We start from the raw sequence: 19,202 nt of genomic DNA, 5'->3' as shown, positions 1-19,202 counted from the left end.
TCGTTAGGGAGAACTCGCTAACGCTCTGGACCAGAGCTACTGATTGGTCAGAGCATGAAGCGTCACAGGCGATTTAAAAATTCGAAAACAGCAGCTGTGTTGGAGAGACGCTTTGTTTGTTGTGTGTGGACGACGTGTGAGTTGTTGAGAACTGCGGCGATATCACACAATCACAGGTAACATTATGAACATTGAAGGCTAATTTGTTGTATGATTCACTCACTGTTGTTGCCACAAAGAGTAGTAAACTCTGTGTTGCCTATTAGGATGAGATTTAGAACGATATAAAACGTGTTGTATACCTTGCATAGGGGTCATCAATATGTCTGTACACGGACACAAATGTGTCCGTGGCAAAGACTTGGTCTTGTCACACACCATTATTATTTTTTACACACCATTATAATGTTCTTATTTTGATCATAAAACCCAATATATCAAATAACATCAAGTCTCCAGGTTTTCCTAAGAATAGGTAGCCGCAAGCAACTCTTAGATGCTACTTTTGCTATCTGGCACCTAGAGTTGCAATACCAGCCCTTGAAAGCCCATTCATCCAAACCGAAAAGTCTGTTCTGATTTGTATTAAACAACTTTAAACTCTCCAACATTGCAGCTGTACGGAAAGCTTGAATTATCCTCTTTCTATCTGCAAAGTTTTTTTTCCTAAAAATCCACCATAGACATGTTATGAGCTACTTTCACCGTTGTTCCAGACTCCAACACTTAGAGAACATTTTTCACCTGCACGGAAGTTATTGACAAAGCAGCTCATAACATGTCTATGGTGGATTTTTATGAAACTCTGTTTTAGATGTATGGGCTGTCAAGGGTTCGTATTGCAACTCGAGATTCCAGATAGGATCTAAGAGTTGCTTGCGGCTACAGAATATGTATGACACTGATTTACTACGACACTATGGCATATTAGGAGTCCAACTAGTACTAGTGGTTCTCAAATGTTTTATTTGCAAGGACCCCCTTAACTCTTGAGATTGTACAAATGTAACTAAATGGTTCCATTTGAACACTGAGTTACAGACCTGTTATGCTCATTTGGAGCTAGCTCTTTGTGTTTCTGGTAATATTATTGTCCACTCATTTTGTATGTCTGTGGCAAAAATTGGAATTTTGACACAAATGTCCACCACAAGCCAACATGGCGATGAGCCCTAGTTGCATTTAGCTCCTCCTTTTCTTTTTGTTGCTAAACATAAGTCTATAATGGAGTGAGGAGATCGAGAACAAGGGTAGTTTTTGACATTATTCATGGCCCTTGGGTGCCATTGTTTAACATTCTGAGCCGTGTGTGTGTGTGTGTGTGTGTGGAGCAATGGCAACTGTAAAAGACAATCTGAAGACCTTGGTAAAAGTCTTCAGGAGAGAATGCCATAGAGTTCTTAAATCCGAGAGAACCACGATTCATGGAGCTGATGGCATGCTGATGGTTCTACAACTTACCATGGCCGAAGTGAATAAACAGGTAATTATTAGAACCCCCTCACTATAGACTTCAAACCACTACTGTGGTCCTAATTGCGCTCTTGGTGCAAGTGATAAATCCACCCAAATGTGTAGTAGCTTCATGAGCCAAATCCACATCATCGTCATCCCAGGGTACTTTACTGTACCACCTCAGCCTGAGGGAATCATTAGTCAAAATGTCATGTTCACAACCAATGACATTACCACAGATTTCCTGTTGAGACCGCTCATGTCCCATTTTTAGACTCTGGGAGAAGTTCTGCTTATGGCCTTTAAACCCTGATTGGTTCCAGGCAGCCAATAATCATGGCTGCTGCCTTCTCTCTGTTTTCTCTCTCTCTCTGACAGGAGAATGGAGAGTTCAAAGTGGCTCTGAGTGATGTTCTGATGGCCTGGAAACACTTACTGTTAGACAAACTTCACCTGCCCCTCGAAAACTTCCTACGCCCAGAGAACTATGATCTCATCCGGGAAGCGTACGAATCCTTCCTAAAACGTTCCAACACCGTGGACCTGGTTGATGTCCACTCTATGTACAAACAGCTGAGACTGGAGGTGGACCCAGAGGAGCCTGTGAGCCCGGTGAGTAGGGGCCTGATTGAAACCAGGCTTTTGATTGTGGATGATTAGATACGCTACTGTCTAAGAGATGAGGCCAGCAAAGTTTATCGCTGAATCTTTTATTTTATTCTGCTGCCAAAGGTCCAGCTGTTTGATTTTCTGTCGGGCAGCAAGGAGGCCCCAGTTTTGGCAGATGCATCGTCATCAGTCCCTTCAACGCCATCCAACAACTCCAGGCCTCACAGCTTACAGGTATGCCATGACCATGTTTCATGTATTCATATAAATATAAGCTATAGAAGTTAAAATGTTAATTGACTGTCTACCCTAAAGAAAGCTAATGACCGCACTCGTATATATGGTAGGTGTATTAACCACTTTCATCCTGGCATCCATATTTTGGGCATGTCATTTTAAGAGGATTCTTTATTTTTTTAAAGAAATGGCAGATCTGCTCTCCCACAACTTGTAGATCGGTCACATTAGATTTTTTTTAATATGGCTTAAGTGATTAAGAATATGAAATGCTATGTTGTCATGGCATAGACCATAAAGAAATGCAACGGTTACTATTTTTTTCCTTCTCCTTCTGGCATGAATTCATTATTTATTTTCCCCCAGGTTTTGCTGCTCTCGTTTACTCTTTGGAATCCGACTCACTCTTATTAACAGGAACTTTAAATCATATCACTTAGATTTAAGAGAGCAATGTGAATTCAATTACCAGGCAGATGTTTTAAAACGCAACACAATGTGGGCCTGGGACGCAGGCTTCTTTAGCACAGCAGCCTCCTTTCCTGCAGCTGTTCTCTGTCACCTGCTGATTCATGAGTGGTTAGCGGTGGCTTGCTACTGCACTACCAGCTAGGCGGATGAAGTTTAGGAAGTTTGGGTTCAAACACAAAGTGGAAGGCAGACGACTGCTGTTTGCTATAATCTAATGCAGCTGACATAAAACTACTGTGCCTGCTGAAGAGTACTGCCTCTAATCAAATGTTGAAGTCCCAGTCATTTTCACTCGTAGAACGTTGGCAGTGTACTGGATTCATAACCTACATCCCCTCTGCCTTTTTAGCAGATGAAGAGGGTGGTGAGGAGAGTGTTCTGCTCCTATCTGGACTTGCTGGTGAACTCAAAGAATGACTTGGCCTTAGCGTGTACACTGGACATCCCCAGTAGGGCGCTTGGACGAAAAGCCTTCACTGACATAAAGCATGCAGCACGTAAAAGCAACAATTCATTCTTTTTGGTAAGAAAGGAGATTCACATTGAACATGCATTTATTACTTTAGGTCAGTGGTCTTCAATGTTTTTCAGGCCAAGGACCCCCTAGCTGAGAGAGATGAAGCATATTGTATGAAATTGTGTTGCAGATTAAACTTTTTTATAGATTTCATACATGGCTATATTCATGTTAATGTGTATTTTCAGATAGTTAAGCTCACTATTTAGTCAACTTGACCGTTGGCTCTGTACTTGGTCTGCTCTTTTTCCCTCTACATGATTCTCCGAAAATAGCCGATCTACAAGCTCACAACCCTTCACAGCGTGAGGCGTTGTGAGCTTGTAGATCGGCTATTTTCGGCTAATGTTACCCACCACACAAAGATTTGGCAGACCCCCTTAGTAACTCTGAGGACCCCCTAGGGGTCCCGGACCCCCTGTTGAAGACTCCTGCTTTAGGTGAGAAAAAAGATATTCGGTGCAACATTTGCTTATGTTGTTCAACAGGCTGTTTCATCCTTTGTGAGGGCCATCCAGCTTGGAGGAAAAGGCTACGCCCCCGCAGAGTCCGACCCATTGAGGAAACACGTCAAAGGCCTGTCAGATTTTGTCCAGTGTGTAGACAACCTGGAGGAGATACTGGGAGAGATCCCCAACGCCAGGTAGTTCTTCTTAGTCCTTTCTGTCTCGCCTACGTTCTTGGCAAAAGACCAAATGTTTGTTTGTTAATTTTGAAAGAATTGAGCGAGGGTACAGATGTGCATCACAGCCCAAATTGAACCGTTGCTATGGGGCAAGCCGTAGCTGAGTTGGTAGAGGGGCTGTCTGGTAGTCAGAAGGTTACCGGTTTGCCTCCCGGCCTGCCCATGGCTACTTAGCAAAGTGTCCCTGAGCAAGACACCCTTAAACGCTCCCCCCAATGCTCATCATGACCATCTGAGAAGCCATCAGCTGGGTATAGCTGACACTGAATTCCCACCATGGGGTTCTCTTCCCCTCATTAGGTCAAAACATTATCTAGTAGGCTACTGGCACACTCCATGACACAATACACATGCATCCATTTGGGTCCACGGTAAGTCTCTCTGAAATTAACAAATGAACATACACAGGATTTTACTGTGTTTGACGGTGAGCTTGTGGTGTTCTGTTGAACCATTAAACCCTGTATGTATACTTAGCTGAAGGAGGTCTGCAATGGAGCTATGCTCTCTTCCTTTTTTCCCCCCCTCCAGAGCAAATTTCCTAGCCAAAGATTGACGATCTACAAGCTCACAACACATCGCATTGCAACTTGAGCTTGTAGATCAGCAATTTTTGCCGAATGTTCGCCCCAGAATGGGGAAACTTGGTGCATGTGGAAAAACCACATCAAGATCTCTGGCCCACACAGGATCTCAAACCCCACCTGTTCGATTGCTGTATACAGATCATTACTTTTCTCCCTCCAAAACCTTCTAATGACAGCAAACTCGGTTTCTATGATAACATTGAGATTGCTAAAGCATGTTTATCTTTGCTACAACAAAGCCTTTTTTTAAATGTTTAAATAATTTGTTCCTTCTTAGGTCTGCTTACTTAGATGAATTATCATCAAACTTTCAGCTCCACAGATCACCCTTAATGCTATTACAGAGTGTATATGTTCTTCATCAAGTCTTTGGCAATGCAACACAAGTGGTTATCAGAAATGGTTTGGTAGGACTGAGCTTTGAGGTAAAGCTGTGGAAGACAAATAATTTGAGGAGGACTGAGCTTTGAGGTAAAGCTGTGGAAGACGTCATCTTTTGTACCAGTCCCAGCTGAGTGAATATAGCTCGGTCAAGTTGGACCACATTGTAATCATGGCAGCATAGTATTGGACTGAAGACCTGCTGTAGATGCTATTTTTGAATATTTTTGAAAAATCTTGAAAGTGTGAACGCATTTGTAGAATCAGCCCTCAGGTCTTAATGGGCTAGACTAGAGCTATTGTCAGGTAAAAATGTCAACTTTACAGACAAGATTAGCAAAAATCGTCCAAACATGTCAATAATTTGGGGCATTGGTTCTTCTGTCCTCCAGGGAGTGTGCGTGCACAGTTTCACGCCGATCGGTCCTACGGTGCCGGAGATTAGCTGTACACACACAGACAGACAGACATACACACACACAGGGACGAGGGCGAAAACATGGTCTCGGCCACACCTTCGGCCTGGTGGATGAGAAGAAAAATTGTGTGGATGTATTCGGGACACAAACACCAATTCGACAGAATATATTTTTGGGGAAATTAATCTCATGAAGGGGGAAAAAAAAAAAATCGCCCGAGTGTGAGGACCTTAGTGGTTGTTTAGTTGTCAGTTCTTAGTGTCTCCAAAGGGCAGTCCCTTTATGAAGAGGCACCATGTGAACCAAGCCAAAACGGGTCTTTCAACAACCTGCACCTTTTGCTCCCCTTCACACCCTCGGTGGAGTACTGTATTTCCTCACACAAACACCTTCTATGGAGAGTTCAGGGCCCTTTGTTCCGCTAACATCTGTTTTCCCAAATGATTCAGTTACTGAGCCTCGCTCGCTCTCCAGAGCTAGGTCAGGGTTGGACAGCCGCCTTTCCACCTTGCTGTGTTTACATTTTCTGATCTCTTTAGCAGGGAGTGCTACAGTGCACACTGCTATTAGGCATATACAAAAGTGATGAAATTGAACTGATATGCCAAAATTGAAGCATTGACCTGGTTTTGCTTGGCATGGTGGCTTGGCTTCTTTTGAACTCCTGATGACTGACTAAAATACATGTTAATGCATTGGCTCTAGAAAGATCACATTTGCAATGGGATGTAGAAGAAAACAAGCCACGAAAATGTAAATTATTTTCCAATGACTCTTGGACAGATGTGTTACAGATATACATATGTCAATTGGGGCCACATTTTCTCACATTCGGGAGACGAGAGTAAAGATTTAGTAAAGTTCAACTTTATTGTCAGACTCTGTTCATTACAAAAACATAAACATAAACATACAACAGAAACAAGGTAACATCACAAAAATAACAACATTGCCAATTGCCACAAGACGGTTATACTCTCTCCAGTCTACAAATGAATGTATAAAGTACATTGTATTTCTCAAAGGCTGGTTAGTGTTGATGCCTGCATTACAAAACCATTTGCTTGCACTACACTACCATGTCATTTAAAGGTAGGGTAAGGGATTTACTTTGGTTAGATGGTGTTAAATGGCTCTATATTCTGATAGTACTCATTTGCTATAGTGTTTGTTCAGTAAAAGGAGTCTCCCATGTCTCCAGCTCTTTACAGAATGCGTTTGCAGTGCACTCTCCTGATTGGCTTAAATTGTGTCACCTGCCTGAAAATGTACTATATTCTGTTTACTAAAGAGCTGTAGAGACCCCTGTGACCGAACAAACGCTCTGTAGCAATGATTACTATCAGAATATAGTACTAAGTCTTAAACCTTAACAAACAAAAAAGTTACCAAAAAATATCACTTACCCTACCTTAAGTAATATATCTGCATACAGTAACCTGAAACGATACTCGCCTTTTTCAACTTGGCCCACAAGGCCCTTGATGTCATTAAGAGACAAATTCAGTGGCTGCTCCGTCAACAGTAAATGGAAGCCTGAATCGGTGGACACATTAAGATGCCCTGGATGACTTTTATAGGGTACATTTTCTGATTCATAACTCTTAGACCTGCAAGGAAATGAAGCTCAATTGGATGTATAAATAATACTGAGACCCAATATGTCCCAATAAGTTTCCTCAGGGGTTCTGGAGAGGATCCAGTAGACATGCTTGGAGGACCTGGAACAATATCTTAAGTAGAGATTCAGATTAGAACCATGCCGTCTGGTTTCTAGCCTAAAGTGAAGTTGTTAGGTGTTCATGGTGATAGGACTCTCTGCAATCATAAGAATAGCATGACCACCATTTTAGGATCGATTTTCTGTAATAAGTCTGTTTTCTTGAAAGAGATCCTACCTTTTGTAAACCAAAGGCAGTGTGTGTGATGTCTCTTACACTTCTTTGACTGACATAGTATTTGATCCTCAGTGCATGTGGAGCCAGGCTGGTGTCTTCCATCAGGGCAGTGCTTGTGAAGGGACGCAGCAGTGGAGATGAGGTGTGCGCACAAGCTGATGCGACTGCAAAGGACCTGAAGGCGAGGATCTCTCAACTACACCAGAGCGAGATGCGCGGAACGGGGATAAGTCCAGCCAGGGTAAATTTATGACCCCTGTGTGCAACCATTTCAGTTTGGTGTATTTTCATTTCAGTTTGGTGTATTTTCAAAGTCTATATATGCTGCAGTTAGTGCTACAGCAACTTAATCTTAATTATATTGTAACTATGAACTAATAATCCCCCCCCCCCCCCCAGTTCAAATCGCATGCCATTAATCACGCCACTGCGTTGGGTGGTCGGGAGACGGTGAAAGTGATCCTAGCCATACTGGATGAAGAGGCCGTGGCTCCTCCCTGTACCAACAAGGCAGATCTCCTGTCTGAGGACCAGCCTGTCCTCAGTGAAGTTGAGGGGGCCTGCATCTTTACACTGTTCAGGTTGGCTTTGCACAGCTGCTCATATAAAGATGAATAAGACTAATCTCTGAATGTGTTAACAGCAGAAAAGTCACACTCTGGCTTTTTATTTTTATTTTTTAGGGACGTTAGTGGGGCCTGACGCCTCGGTTAGCGTAACCTTCTAGCTCTTGTAATTTATAAACTTATTTTCTCTGCCTGTGTTTGTGGCTCTGACTCCAGGTCCCCCGAGGTGTCTACTGGATCCTCTCCAGAACCCCTGAGGAAACGAGTCCAGAGTCGGCAAGACCTGCTCAAGCCCAAGGTAACGCAGGCCCCCTCATCCATGAGACCAAATCCAAACCATCAGTTACTCCAAATTGAATCAGATGTACAAACATTGAAAATAATGTCTTTACATCCTGTAATTTCTCCCCGGTATTATATTATTTATTTGCTTAGCTGAAGCCCTCATCTTAACTGGCTTCCACCATTTCCGTTTGCACAGCTGCGTTTTAGCTCCAAGTGTTAGTTTAAGGGTGTTATTTGAATCTGTAGAATAAAACTACTTATCGACGGCGGATCCAAACCATCAACCCTTCTGGTGTCCCATTAGCAGTGCTTGGGACCTTGTGTTCACTGCCGTACACAGCTGCATCAGCTTGTCGCATCACGTGTCCTCATATTCCTAATATGCGCCTCAGCGCCTCAGGCTTCTGATGGTTCAAGATGAGACATGGTAGAGGTCAGTGACAGAATCCATCACAGTGCTGTTATGAAAGTTGGTTTGGGGTAAACGCTCTTCTCCGTGTGTGTGTGGGGGCTTTTGTTGGTGCAATATAGGCTGTAGAAAAAGGTTGATTTCAATAAAAGTGTAGGTTTGCATTTACCAGAGTTTCCTTCTGTATGTACAGTATGTATGTGTCCATAACTGCAGAGACCTATAAGATACCGGCTCCATCATTTACAATGAGAGATGAGGCTTGTTCTTTTAACACAAAACAAACAGTTTGAACTCCTTTCAAACATGTATTCTAAACCATTGGTTCTCAAAGTGGGGTCCAGGGACCCCCAGGGGTCCTTGAGGGGGGGATTGGGGGGGTTTTCCAGGGTGTCCCCAGCTAAATGTGTTAATACACTATCACAATCATTTCAACCCCTTTATTCATTTATATGTTGGCTATTCAAAAGTAGCAGATATACAAGCTCACAGTGTGTCACTTTGTGTCGCGCTGCAAGCTTGTAAATCTGCTCTCTTTTTTTACATTTTTGCAAATCTTCTCTTCTGGGGCTCTCTGGCACAAAACATTTTCAAATGGGGCGAGTGGGGGTCCACGGCCGAATATACGTCAATTTGGGGGTCCTTGGCACGAAAAAGTTTGAGGAACACTGTGCTAAACACATTTTGTGAAATGGCTCCTTTATGTGATTGCGCAAGCAGATGTCATTTCAGCTCCCCACAATCTGGCCGCCTTCCTGTTTGAGTGCGCTGTAATGGTCCCAGGGTAGCTCACCGCTTCCTGAACTCGGTGAGCGGAAGCTTTCTGCATCAATTTCACTTTGAAGATGCCATATCAGTCGCGTAACCCGACTAGCTGGGGGAAACTTGAAAGGTTATTGTTTCCTGTTGTCTGCTGAATGACTTTATCCCCAGACTTCTCCAGTGGTTTCATCATGCGCTGACGTCAACTGGCACACAGCGGCCGATGGACAGATTTCAATTTCTGCATCGGGGATCTCTCAAATTGCTTTCCTCCAATCCCTGAATGGAATAATAAAGCAATTAATGCCAAGTTATTTGCTCTTCTGTGATATCGTTGATATTATGCATTTTCAACCTAATTGTGCTATGCTGTAGGATGTTTAACGATCTCTCATTTCCACTACCGTATGTGCGGCTCACATACTGCTTGCACCTGCTGTATTGTCTGGAATGTGCTGGTCAGGTGACTCCAGCGGTGGTTCAGTCGGTGCACAGGGGTTATTTCAGGACAGCCTTCCCCCTGTGGATTGGGGAGCCATTCGAACAGACAGTGCCACCTTGGGCTACCACCTGTTGTAATTGGATTAGATGTTCTCAGTCGGTCATAGTTTTTTTTGCTATGTTCCTCCTTCCATCCCCTCATTGTTTTCTGGGGCGTTCCAGATATGGTTTATTGGCATGCTATCAGGGCAGGCTACATTTTTAGCTCCATTATTGCAGCGCGCCTTGGTCTTAGGGTTACTGTTGTTTTAGGTGCTCTTTTGAGAGGTTCTTTTGAAAAGCCTTTCTCCCAGGCTTTGATCCCTTTGTGCTTTACAGACCCACCCAGCTTTGCACACTGTATTTCTTCCCCTGGATTCCTCCTCCCTACTGGGGCCCACTACACTGAAGGGTGAAATCCTTTTGATTCTGATAATCCGGAGCCGGCGTAGATCAAAACAGTGGGTGAAAGCAGTGGATCCTTATGCCCCACGGCTAGGATTGAGGCCCTCTCGTGTACTTGACTTCATTATAACTAGGCTGTCCTAAAAATAATACACCCATTAATGAGCTGCCATGCTCCGGTCAAATGGATGTGTTTGTAGTAATGTATGATAAAAAGGCGACTGTTTACAACGTGTTCTGTTTTTATTTATTCCAGGCTAGTGAGCACATCATCCAATCTCAGTTTGCATGTACATATAAAGACGAGGAGCCTCGCCTAAACCGTGTGCTGGACTTCCTAAGCACCAGCCAGGTCCCCACCTGTGTGCATCCAGCCCCCAAACGCGATGACACCGCAGCAGTCGACAAGGACTCTCATCCAGAGCTCACCTCTCTTGAGGACCTGGGCACAGGTACAGATTCAAGCCATATTCCAGGAATCCATCTTTATTTTCACTGGAGACCGCGTGTACTGTGCTAACACTGAACAGCTCCAAGTTTCAATACAAATGCTGTGACGTACTGAGTCCCAGACACCCAACCCCCCCCCCCCCCCCCCCACCCCACTCCACTCTGTTGGGATAGGCTTCCATTCCCTCTGACGCCACACATCTGGACCGGAGCCCGGTCCCACCTTCCCGGCCGCGGCCTCGAACCCTGCCCAATCCCAGCCCTGGGACTGGTACTTACCATCAACCTTTAAATGATTCCCCATTCTATAAAACCTGCTCACCCCCACATCTGTAGTAAAAACCGAAAAAAGCGTGTGCATGCGCGCACACACACACCATTTTCTTCCCGTTTCCCTTTCACTATTTCTTTCTGTGGGAATTCAGGCTGTGCTCCATCAGATTACATGACAAATGTTCAATTTCAGCTCAGTTCAGTAGAATAAACACACAGCCTGTTTAAACACAGGGCTAACGTCAGCAATGTCATCACGACCCTCTGCCCCTCCCTCCCATTATTTCTTTTACCAGATTGTTAACCTTCCTGTAACTCTTTGTTCCCTTCTTTCCAGCAGATTGTAACACAGAGTCCTCCAGTAAGACGCAGAGAGGTGTAGGCCAGGGGGCTGCTTTTGGGCAGAGATGTGGAAATGCCCCGAGCCGTGGAGCCGGTCTGGGCAGTAAGAAAGAGGCCAAAGGCAGCAAGAGGAAGCAGGTGGATGTTGACCAAGACGGCGCAGTAGAAAACCAGCCCCCAACAAAGAAATGCCCCCCTGGTGTCTCTGGCAAAATGCCAGCTAAGAACCCCACCAAGGGTCAGAGTAAAAAGAAGCTGCTTGCTGGACAAGGCAAGCTAACCAGCTTCTTTAGAGTGTAATATTCTCAGTGAGAATTGTAACTTTTTTTAATTTATTTTTTCGTAAATGAATGCCCTACTTGATCATACTATAGCGTCACACAAAAGTAGCTGATCTGCAAGCTCGTAATGCGGCACGAAGCAACGCGTTTTAAGCTTGTAGATCTGCTACTTGTTTTTTAATTTGAATCCTGAAAACTTTGGACATGGGGTTTCCACCCGACAGAGACGATATGTTTATTAACTTATTATGTTGGCTGTGTGACATTATGGGAGTCGTTTAAAAATGCATTAGATGTATGATGTCAGAGATAAACTTGGATGTTTTATTTTGTGTGCGTGCGTGGCTGTGCACGTTCGTTCTCCAGTGGCATAAGAGCCATTGTTGCCCTAAATGTGGAAAATGTTAGTGCTGAGTGCCTGAAACCCAAGCAGATCAGTTTGGTAGCAGATCAGTGGGAGCTTGGATTCGGATTCATCTCGCTCCAAGACGCACTGCCAATAACCTTTCTGCCTCAAGCGTCTTTCATCGCTGTCATCGACCTATAGTTTTATACTCCCAAATCTGTTAATAGCACACCATCAAAATCCACACTGTAAATCGGCTACAGGATGTTTCGTATTAATAAACTTTTATTTTGTTTTACACATTTTATGTTTTCTCTTTGTCTACCATGCAACACATATTCAGGAACCATGCAACACAAGGAGGACATTTATTTTACAGCAGCTTGAAGGAGAGCCTAGAGAGCTCTCTTATCGTAGCAGGGTCGGTAGACTCTTCCTATCATACATCGGAGAACTAGACACGGGGACAGAAAGGACATGAGATAAATTAGCTCCATTTTGGGACACATATTAGACGAGACTATATATATATATATATACACACACCAGAAAAAGAAACATTCAGAACCTATCGATCTGTCGATCTACAAGCTCACATTGTGAGCTTGTAGATCGACTATTTTCAGCAAAGATATTTGGTGTAGGGGGGCCTAGTATAGACCCCTGGGGGACTCCGGTCAATAAGTATAAAGGGTTTGTAGGGGCAAGTTTAGGGTTAGATAGGACCTCGTAAATCAACATCTACAGGTTTAAGTGGTTAACTCTTAACGATGTAATACACAGAGTAGGCGTCCCGATACTTACGGTCGAGGTCGGCCTCCCTGCGCTCAACGTTGAAACTGTATTCAGCAGGAGTGTGTTCTGAGCTGGGGTCTGTGAGCTGAGCCAGGCCGTGGGCAAGGGCTGGATTCAGACCACGTCTGCGGTGTCCTTTCAGTCCTGCGTCCTGTGGAGCAGTGCAGCATTTACACATGTGTGGAATGCAGTGTAGGAAGATTCATCGACCCACTTGACACGATATGAAAACATACTGCAAATCTTTGAATATATATATATATATGTTTCAAAGCGAAATGTTTTAACTCCGATCTGTGTTTCTGGGGGTCCAACTTATTGAGATGGGGGGTCCTTGACGTGGAAAAGTTGGGAGCATTGCTGATATAGCAACATCTTTATAGGCAGCTGTTAAGATTTAGTTGGTTTTTTTTAGATATGTATTAGGCCTCGGACCCCCATCTCAAATATTTTGATCCAGGGACCCCCCCCCAGAAGCAAAGATTTGAGTCACAAATATTCCCCTTAAAAATATATATATTCAAAGATTTGCACAAATTTTCACTATTTTAAAAGAAATAGCCAAAGTATAAAATAATGGTTACAGCTCAAATCTAAAATGACACATGATGTGTTCCCGGATTGAATGAGTTAAAAAAGATTGCAAATGACTGGTATACCGCATAGAGAGAACTCTGTTTGCCTCTGGTTGAATCACAGACCCCAACATGGAAGAAATGTGTCCTGCTTGGGCAAGTTTCCACTCACACACCTAAGCCATTTGAACTGTGGCAGTGGCCAGTAGGCCCGGTTCTTCTGGAGGCCCTATTCCACCAAATGGCTTTGTTTCCTCTCATCATGGCTCCACTCTGTTCCATTACCGCAGAGATAATCACTGTGTTCACGACACGCTGGAGACACGGCTGCCAGATAACGTCTTTACACATCTCGGCCAAACGTTTTGAGGGAACAGAGACATACTGTATGTCATCATTCCTCTCACTGTGTGAACCCAATAAAACCTTTTACACTTTTGTTCATCTGACATGTTCATCACAGTGTTCCTGGCGTTCCAGCAGTGCAGTAAAAATGTGACATGACCAAACTGGTAGGATGTTGGTTGCCAATTTTAAGATGTTTAGGATTTCTTTTTTTAAATGTATACTGTGTGTACATGTACGGTTTTGTCTTTTCTTGAAAGAATTCAAAGAACAAATTGTCGCACATTGCATTGCTGGACCCTGCTTTGCAGTTTGGCGACAAACCCACCTAAATCGGGAAGCATTGCCTTATAAGACCACATGCCCTTGTGATCCATTGAATGAAAGTAGGCTGATCTTTAAAGGATAAACTTTTTATATAATAACTCTAAATCGAGGACATCAAAAAGTAAAAATGTATCTGTGTCTAGTGTCTACTTTGAATAGTGCACACTGCTTTGAATACCTACTCTATAACACATGGAATTGTTCAAATATGACTTCTGTCAAAAGTTGGATGAGATTAAGTACTGTATGGATGGGTGCCACTTACTGACAGGATGATGATCTTGGGGTTTACATCTTCAAGGTTGTTGTCCAGGAAGAGCGTTCGTCTGTAAATGGGGGCCCCTCTGATGGGGTCCGATATCCCCTCATCGTCCAGTAGTGACGCCATGCTGTCTGGTTCCGTTCTGTCATCATCTAGCTTGCCTGCAGGTATGGCTGAACTCACTGAATGGCTGCTCAACTCGGAGAACAGCACCAGAGTAAATAAGACGGAGTATACCGAGATCATGATATCTTTTTGCACGTGCGGTCTTGAGTCAGAAATTGATGCTCGGCAGACTGATCTCACCTCACCTGTCAGTGACTGTCAACGGTCTGGCAGCCCCCTTTTATAGCAGTACTTTTAAGCATGTGTGCGTTCTGATCACTGAATGTAGTTGCATCTAACCACGTTATAAGGTCTCCTGTTGTGATGTATCTATCAACATTGGTGGACACATCACTGCGTAGGCCATAGGTCAGAGCATATTTGTCAAGCAGCCACAGGTTCCCCATGGTAAGTGAATAGGAATGAATAAGTTGAATCACTGAATTACTCCTTTTTTTATGGCATGGAAGAATTCATGTGAATGAGTGGAGAAAGGATAATTTTTTAAGCTCCTGCACACTGCCACATAGTGTCACCAAGGCCATCGAGAGGTCATAGGGCTGTAATTATTTGGACCTCTCTTCTGTTACAATCCACATGCTGTAATGAGTACAGCAAGAAACCAGACGGCGACCAACTGTGCCACATGAAAACCCTCTATTGAATGAATGCCCACTGTGAGATATCTCTGAGAGGCATCAATGGTTGTTATGATGGACAGTCCAACATGTAGCCTAATTTAATAAGATCAGCCAAGGGTTATGTCCTCCAAACACTGACCAAGAAATTCAATTGATGATGATGACGACAATGATGATCCTACTTGGGTAATTTGTTTCAAATATTATGTGTGACAGCTCCCATAGCCTAGAGCAGGGATACTCAAATGGAACCTGTGGGCCACATTACCAATTCGAACTTTAAAATGTTCATCTTACTGTGGACATGTTTGCCTGAACATGAATATTTGAAATGTTTTATAGTTTTAGAAATATACTCCTTTAAAAGTTCAGAAATGTATAATGGAGGTCGATGGCAGATTTTGGCACCTCAAAAAAACACTTTCACCTAGAAACTCCATTCACACTTTTTATAATTCATCTTACTGTGGACACAAATACTTGAACTTTTTACTTTGAAATGTTCGTTTTTGAGATATTTAACTTTTAAAACGTACATCTGAAAACTTTGGCACCTTGCTGTTCCTTCATACTTTAACCTATACACTTGATTCACAATTTAAACATTCCACCTTACTCTGGACATGTATGCTTGAGATTTCTACTTTGAAATAATGTGTAGTTTTTGAAATATTTAACTTTAAGCGCCCAATGCATTGTCATTGGCAATGGCCATTTAAAGGCGGAAAAAAGTTAGTAAACCCGTGGGGGCCAGATTGTGATCCAATACTTGCACATATCTATATTGAATCATCAAGGATCTGCGCAGAGGTAATGGTCACCATGCAGTTGGTGGGGGAAAAAAAGAAAGGTTGAAGATTTACACAAAAAAACAGGGGTTATATTGCCGGTTTCTCCTCGGCTCTTAAGAACACAGTCGAAAGCTTACCTTAACATCACAGAAGCCATAGCGCAGAGATGGAGAAATGGGACATGAATAATAGTTATTGAGCCCAGCTGAAGTGATTTTGCTTGGAGCAGTCAGCCTTTATTTTGTAAGTATTTTTGTTGGAGGGTGAGGACCTCTACTGAAGGACTGAACTGGTCCATAGGGGCATGGTCGTTCCAGCAGAAGCACAACTGAACTTCTGAGCTTCACACTCTGTTTTTCTAACCTCTCTCCCTCTCGCTCTCTCATAATACCCCCCCCACCACCTATTTGATTCCATTCATGGGAATTTCTTTTCTTTTCCTTTTTTTTCCCTTCTTTGCATTATTCTTTGTTCACGCATTGTTGTTCATTGAAGACATTGCATGTTTCTGGAAAAAAAGAAAAAGGAAAAAAAAAATCCATAATTTGGCTTTCTTATTTTGTGTGTATATTCCACATTTGAGACCTACATATATCGCCCCATCTCACACAGCCCTGCAGCAAAGTTTCTCCATTCCATCAACCACCCTAATCCAATGAACTCTGAGCAAGGGGTGAAGGTCTTTATCTGGTAATTCAGACATTTTCCTTGGTCTGAAGTTCTAGGAAGACATTACCATAATTCTGTAACAAAGAACATTAGCATAAAAGCCAAAAGTCAAATAATCTTACCAAGACCAGATGTGATTTGATGGGCATCCACGGACATTATTTATCAAACCTCCTTTGAAGTGATGGCGACCTTCAACCACATTCACTCAAACCATCTATATGTTTACTCACTGGACATTTTCCCATAGCCAAATGAAACAAACGTCAAATCATAAACATTTCTGATGTAAATAAGGTTTTTAAAGCATTGATTGAGCTGTCATCAGTTTACCATAGTTCTGTCTATGGGGAGTCATAATTCTATCAAGATTGTATGCGCTTCTTGGCACATTGTGGACTACATTTTTAATTCCCACGTAGCATAACAGAACATGCTGTGGAATCGTTTTTTCATCACCTCTATCCACTGGTTGCATCACCTGTCAGAGTCCAATGCTGTAATTCAATCATTCTACTACATAAATTCTACAACTTTGTGTCAGCATAAAACAAAACCCCTCAGAAGTCGGCGCCATATGACATCAGTAGCAGCATCATTTTATTGTCCTCCAAGGGCCAACACATTATTTCCTGGTCCTCTGTTAACACACTGCCTTTCATCACCGACGCTCTGCCCCTACAGTAAGAAGCATTGTCACAGTGGAGAGGAGTTTCCAGTTCCAGGGAAATGTGACGCGCCAGTCCTCCACCACGCATGATGCCTCGTGTGTGTGCCATCTGACTTGGGGTGCACGTGTAGGGCCTCAAGTTGGGTGGGAGCCTGGTGGGCTACATATACAGCAGAGATGAGTATAGTGATGGTGGTGGTAGTGTGGTGTGTGTGTGTTGGGGGGGGGAGGGGGGGCTACAATTGGGCAGGTCTTTTTGTTGCCCAGAGAACAGACCTTGGTTTCCTGGAACAATGCAGCTGATGAGAAGCTCTCCAAGGAAAATAAGGCTCTGACATCATGGGTTCTTAAAGCACACAGCTGAGCCAACACTCTCCTGCTATAATCAAGCCTCAGTGAATTTCCACTGTCGACTGAAATTGGGGAAGAGAATCTCCTCCAATGGGTATAAACACTCTTTTCTTTTACATCGTTGCTGTCTTAATCTTTAATGTAAGTGCTAATATTGATGTACAAGAAGGCTCCTAGTGCCTAGAACCATGTGTGCACACACAGTACAGTATGCCTGATCATGGTTGACAATAGACAGCCACGATTACTTTGGTAAGTTGCCGGACAATGCATAAATTTGTCATGAAAAGGGACCTTGGAGGGGATTGGCGGGGAAGCACAAACAACTGAACTTGAACCGAAGTTTTTATTTCCTTTCAGAAAATCCCGTCTTTAACTGTGTGGAGCATTGAGGCGTCACATTTCCCTGGAACTGGAAACACACATGACAGCAACAATGGTGCTGTAAACCAACTGCCATAGTCCATCAACTAAAACACATAGAATAAAAATGACATTTGAAAAAGAAACATGCCCACCTCATGGTACAGTCCTCGGGTCAATAGAGAGCCATCTCAGATGGCCACAGAGGACAAGGGTTAATTGAACACTGTGACCTTGATGACCTGTCCCTGCCCATCTCCATGTCCAGGTCAACCCTTAACCCCACCAACTTGCACACACACACACACACACACACACACACACACACACACACACACACACACACACACACACACACACACACACACACACACACACACACACACAGTACATACTGTAATATATTGGGTGACTTCTTTCCATTTGGCCTGACTGACCTCAGGATGTGAGAAACGCTCAGGTTAGACACAGTAGTGTTAATCAATAATGCTGAGTTCACAATACATGAATAAAATTCATCCTCTGGATTTTTAGAGTAGGTAATCAAAACCCAGTGTCCTTTAGAGAAACGAAAGGAGAGATGGAGCCTGATGGAGCCCCACAGCCACGTTTTCCTCCAAAACAACCAAGAGGATAAGTAGTTTATGGTTTGTGCCATAAAATAAACCACAAGGTCACTCAAAAGACAATTGTGTACATAAGTTTCCGAGCTGCGGAGTGTGGAGAGATTGTATTTCAGGGTTGGGTCCAAAATCTGTGTCCTCAGATGCACTCAATCCTTGAGTGCAAAGAGATCAATAAGAAGATATTGTGTTCCCCGTGGAGCCTTCCTACCCCTTCAGGATATTCCAACATCTCAATTTGATGTGTCACCAATCCCAAATTAGCAACCACAGCTCCTCAGCAAACCCACAGAAGAGGCTGATTTTTTAACACATCCTGAGGTTTGCATTTTTTGTAATAATTGTAATTTGATGATACATCTGTATTTCCATTGATAATTGGCTTATTTGTCATGGCTTGGTTATCCACCACTATTGCCCGATCACCTCTGGCTCAACAATCTTTTGTAATATATTGCAGTGCACTAGATTATGCATGGATGGTTTCTTTTGGTTTCACTTGAACTCAACATCCTGCAAGCTTGCTCACTGCAATTGGACCATTAGGGTGAAATAATTGATCGGGTATTAGTCATCACAAGGGATGAAATAACATCCATGATAGCCAGACTAGGCCCTTGCCAGCCATCCTGAACCACATTTCAATCTGTTATGTCGGCTGAACCCTGCCAGAGAGCCAATTGATCAGTGAAAACTTGATTGTTGATTCTTGATTGTTCTGCTATGTTTTCCATTAAAAAGTGCTGACAGCAATTGAGTGCACGGTACTGTCAATGTGAGCATCCTCCTCCAAAGAGCTGAACATGCAGCTCTCCCTTCAGTGAACC

At 43.3% G+C, this 19,202-nt stretch overlaps 2 protein-coding genes across 3 annotated transcripts; one reads left to right on the top strand and one right to left on the bottom strand.

The window, feature by feature from the left end:
• Positions 1-1,333: 1,333 nt before the first annotated feature.
• parpbp (PARP1 binding protein) lies at positions 1,334-12,161 on the top strand (the record flags this gene model as incomplete). 2 transcript variants are annotated; one of them, XM_080420991.1, is made up of 10 exons in its annotated part: positions 1,334-1,483; positions 1,834-2,067; positions 2,188-2,298; positions 3,122-3,295; positions 3,778-3,932; positions 7,332-7,500; positions 7,659-7,840; positions 8,042-8,123; positions 10,423-10,618; positions 11,230-12,161. In XM_080420991.1, 10 exons carry the CDS (start codon positions 1,334-1,336, stop codon positions 11,529-11,531), a joined length of 1,755 nt encoding a protein of 584 aa, XP_080277117.1. In that variant the 3' UTR covers positions 11,532-12,161. The 2 variants fall into 2 exon arrangements, with proteins under 2 accessions (XP_080277117.1, XP_080277116.1); XM_080420990.1 differs by having other exon boundaries at positions 11,227-12,161.
• A 92-nt stretch (positions 12,162-12,253) lies between these two features.
• On the bottom strand, positions 12,254-14,408 carry pmch (pro-melanin-concentrating hormone; the record flags this gene model as incomplete). The annotated part of the gene is made up of 3 exons (XM_080421142.1): positions 12,254-12,312; positions 12,663-12,804; positions 14,166-14,408. The coding sequence occupies 3 exons, from the start codon at positions 14,406-14,408 to the stop codon at positions 12,254-12,256; spliced, it is 444 nt and encodes a 147-aa protein (XP_080277268.1).
• Positions 14,409-19,202: the final 4,794 nt, after the last annotated feature.

Source organism: Gymnoscopelus braueri (assembly GCF_963280865.1).
Source record: "Gymnoscopelus braueri genome assembly, chromosome: 23".
Taxonomy (NCBI): domain Eukaryota; kingdom Metazoa; phylum Chordata; class Actinopteri; order Myctophiformes; family Myctophidae; genus Gymnoscopelus; species Gymnoscopelus braueri.
This window is presented reverse-complemented; position numbering and strand designations above follow the sequence as displayed.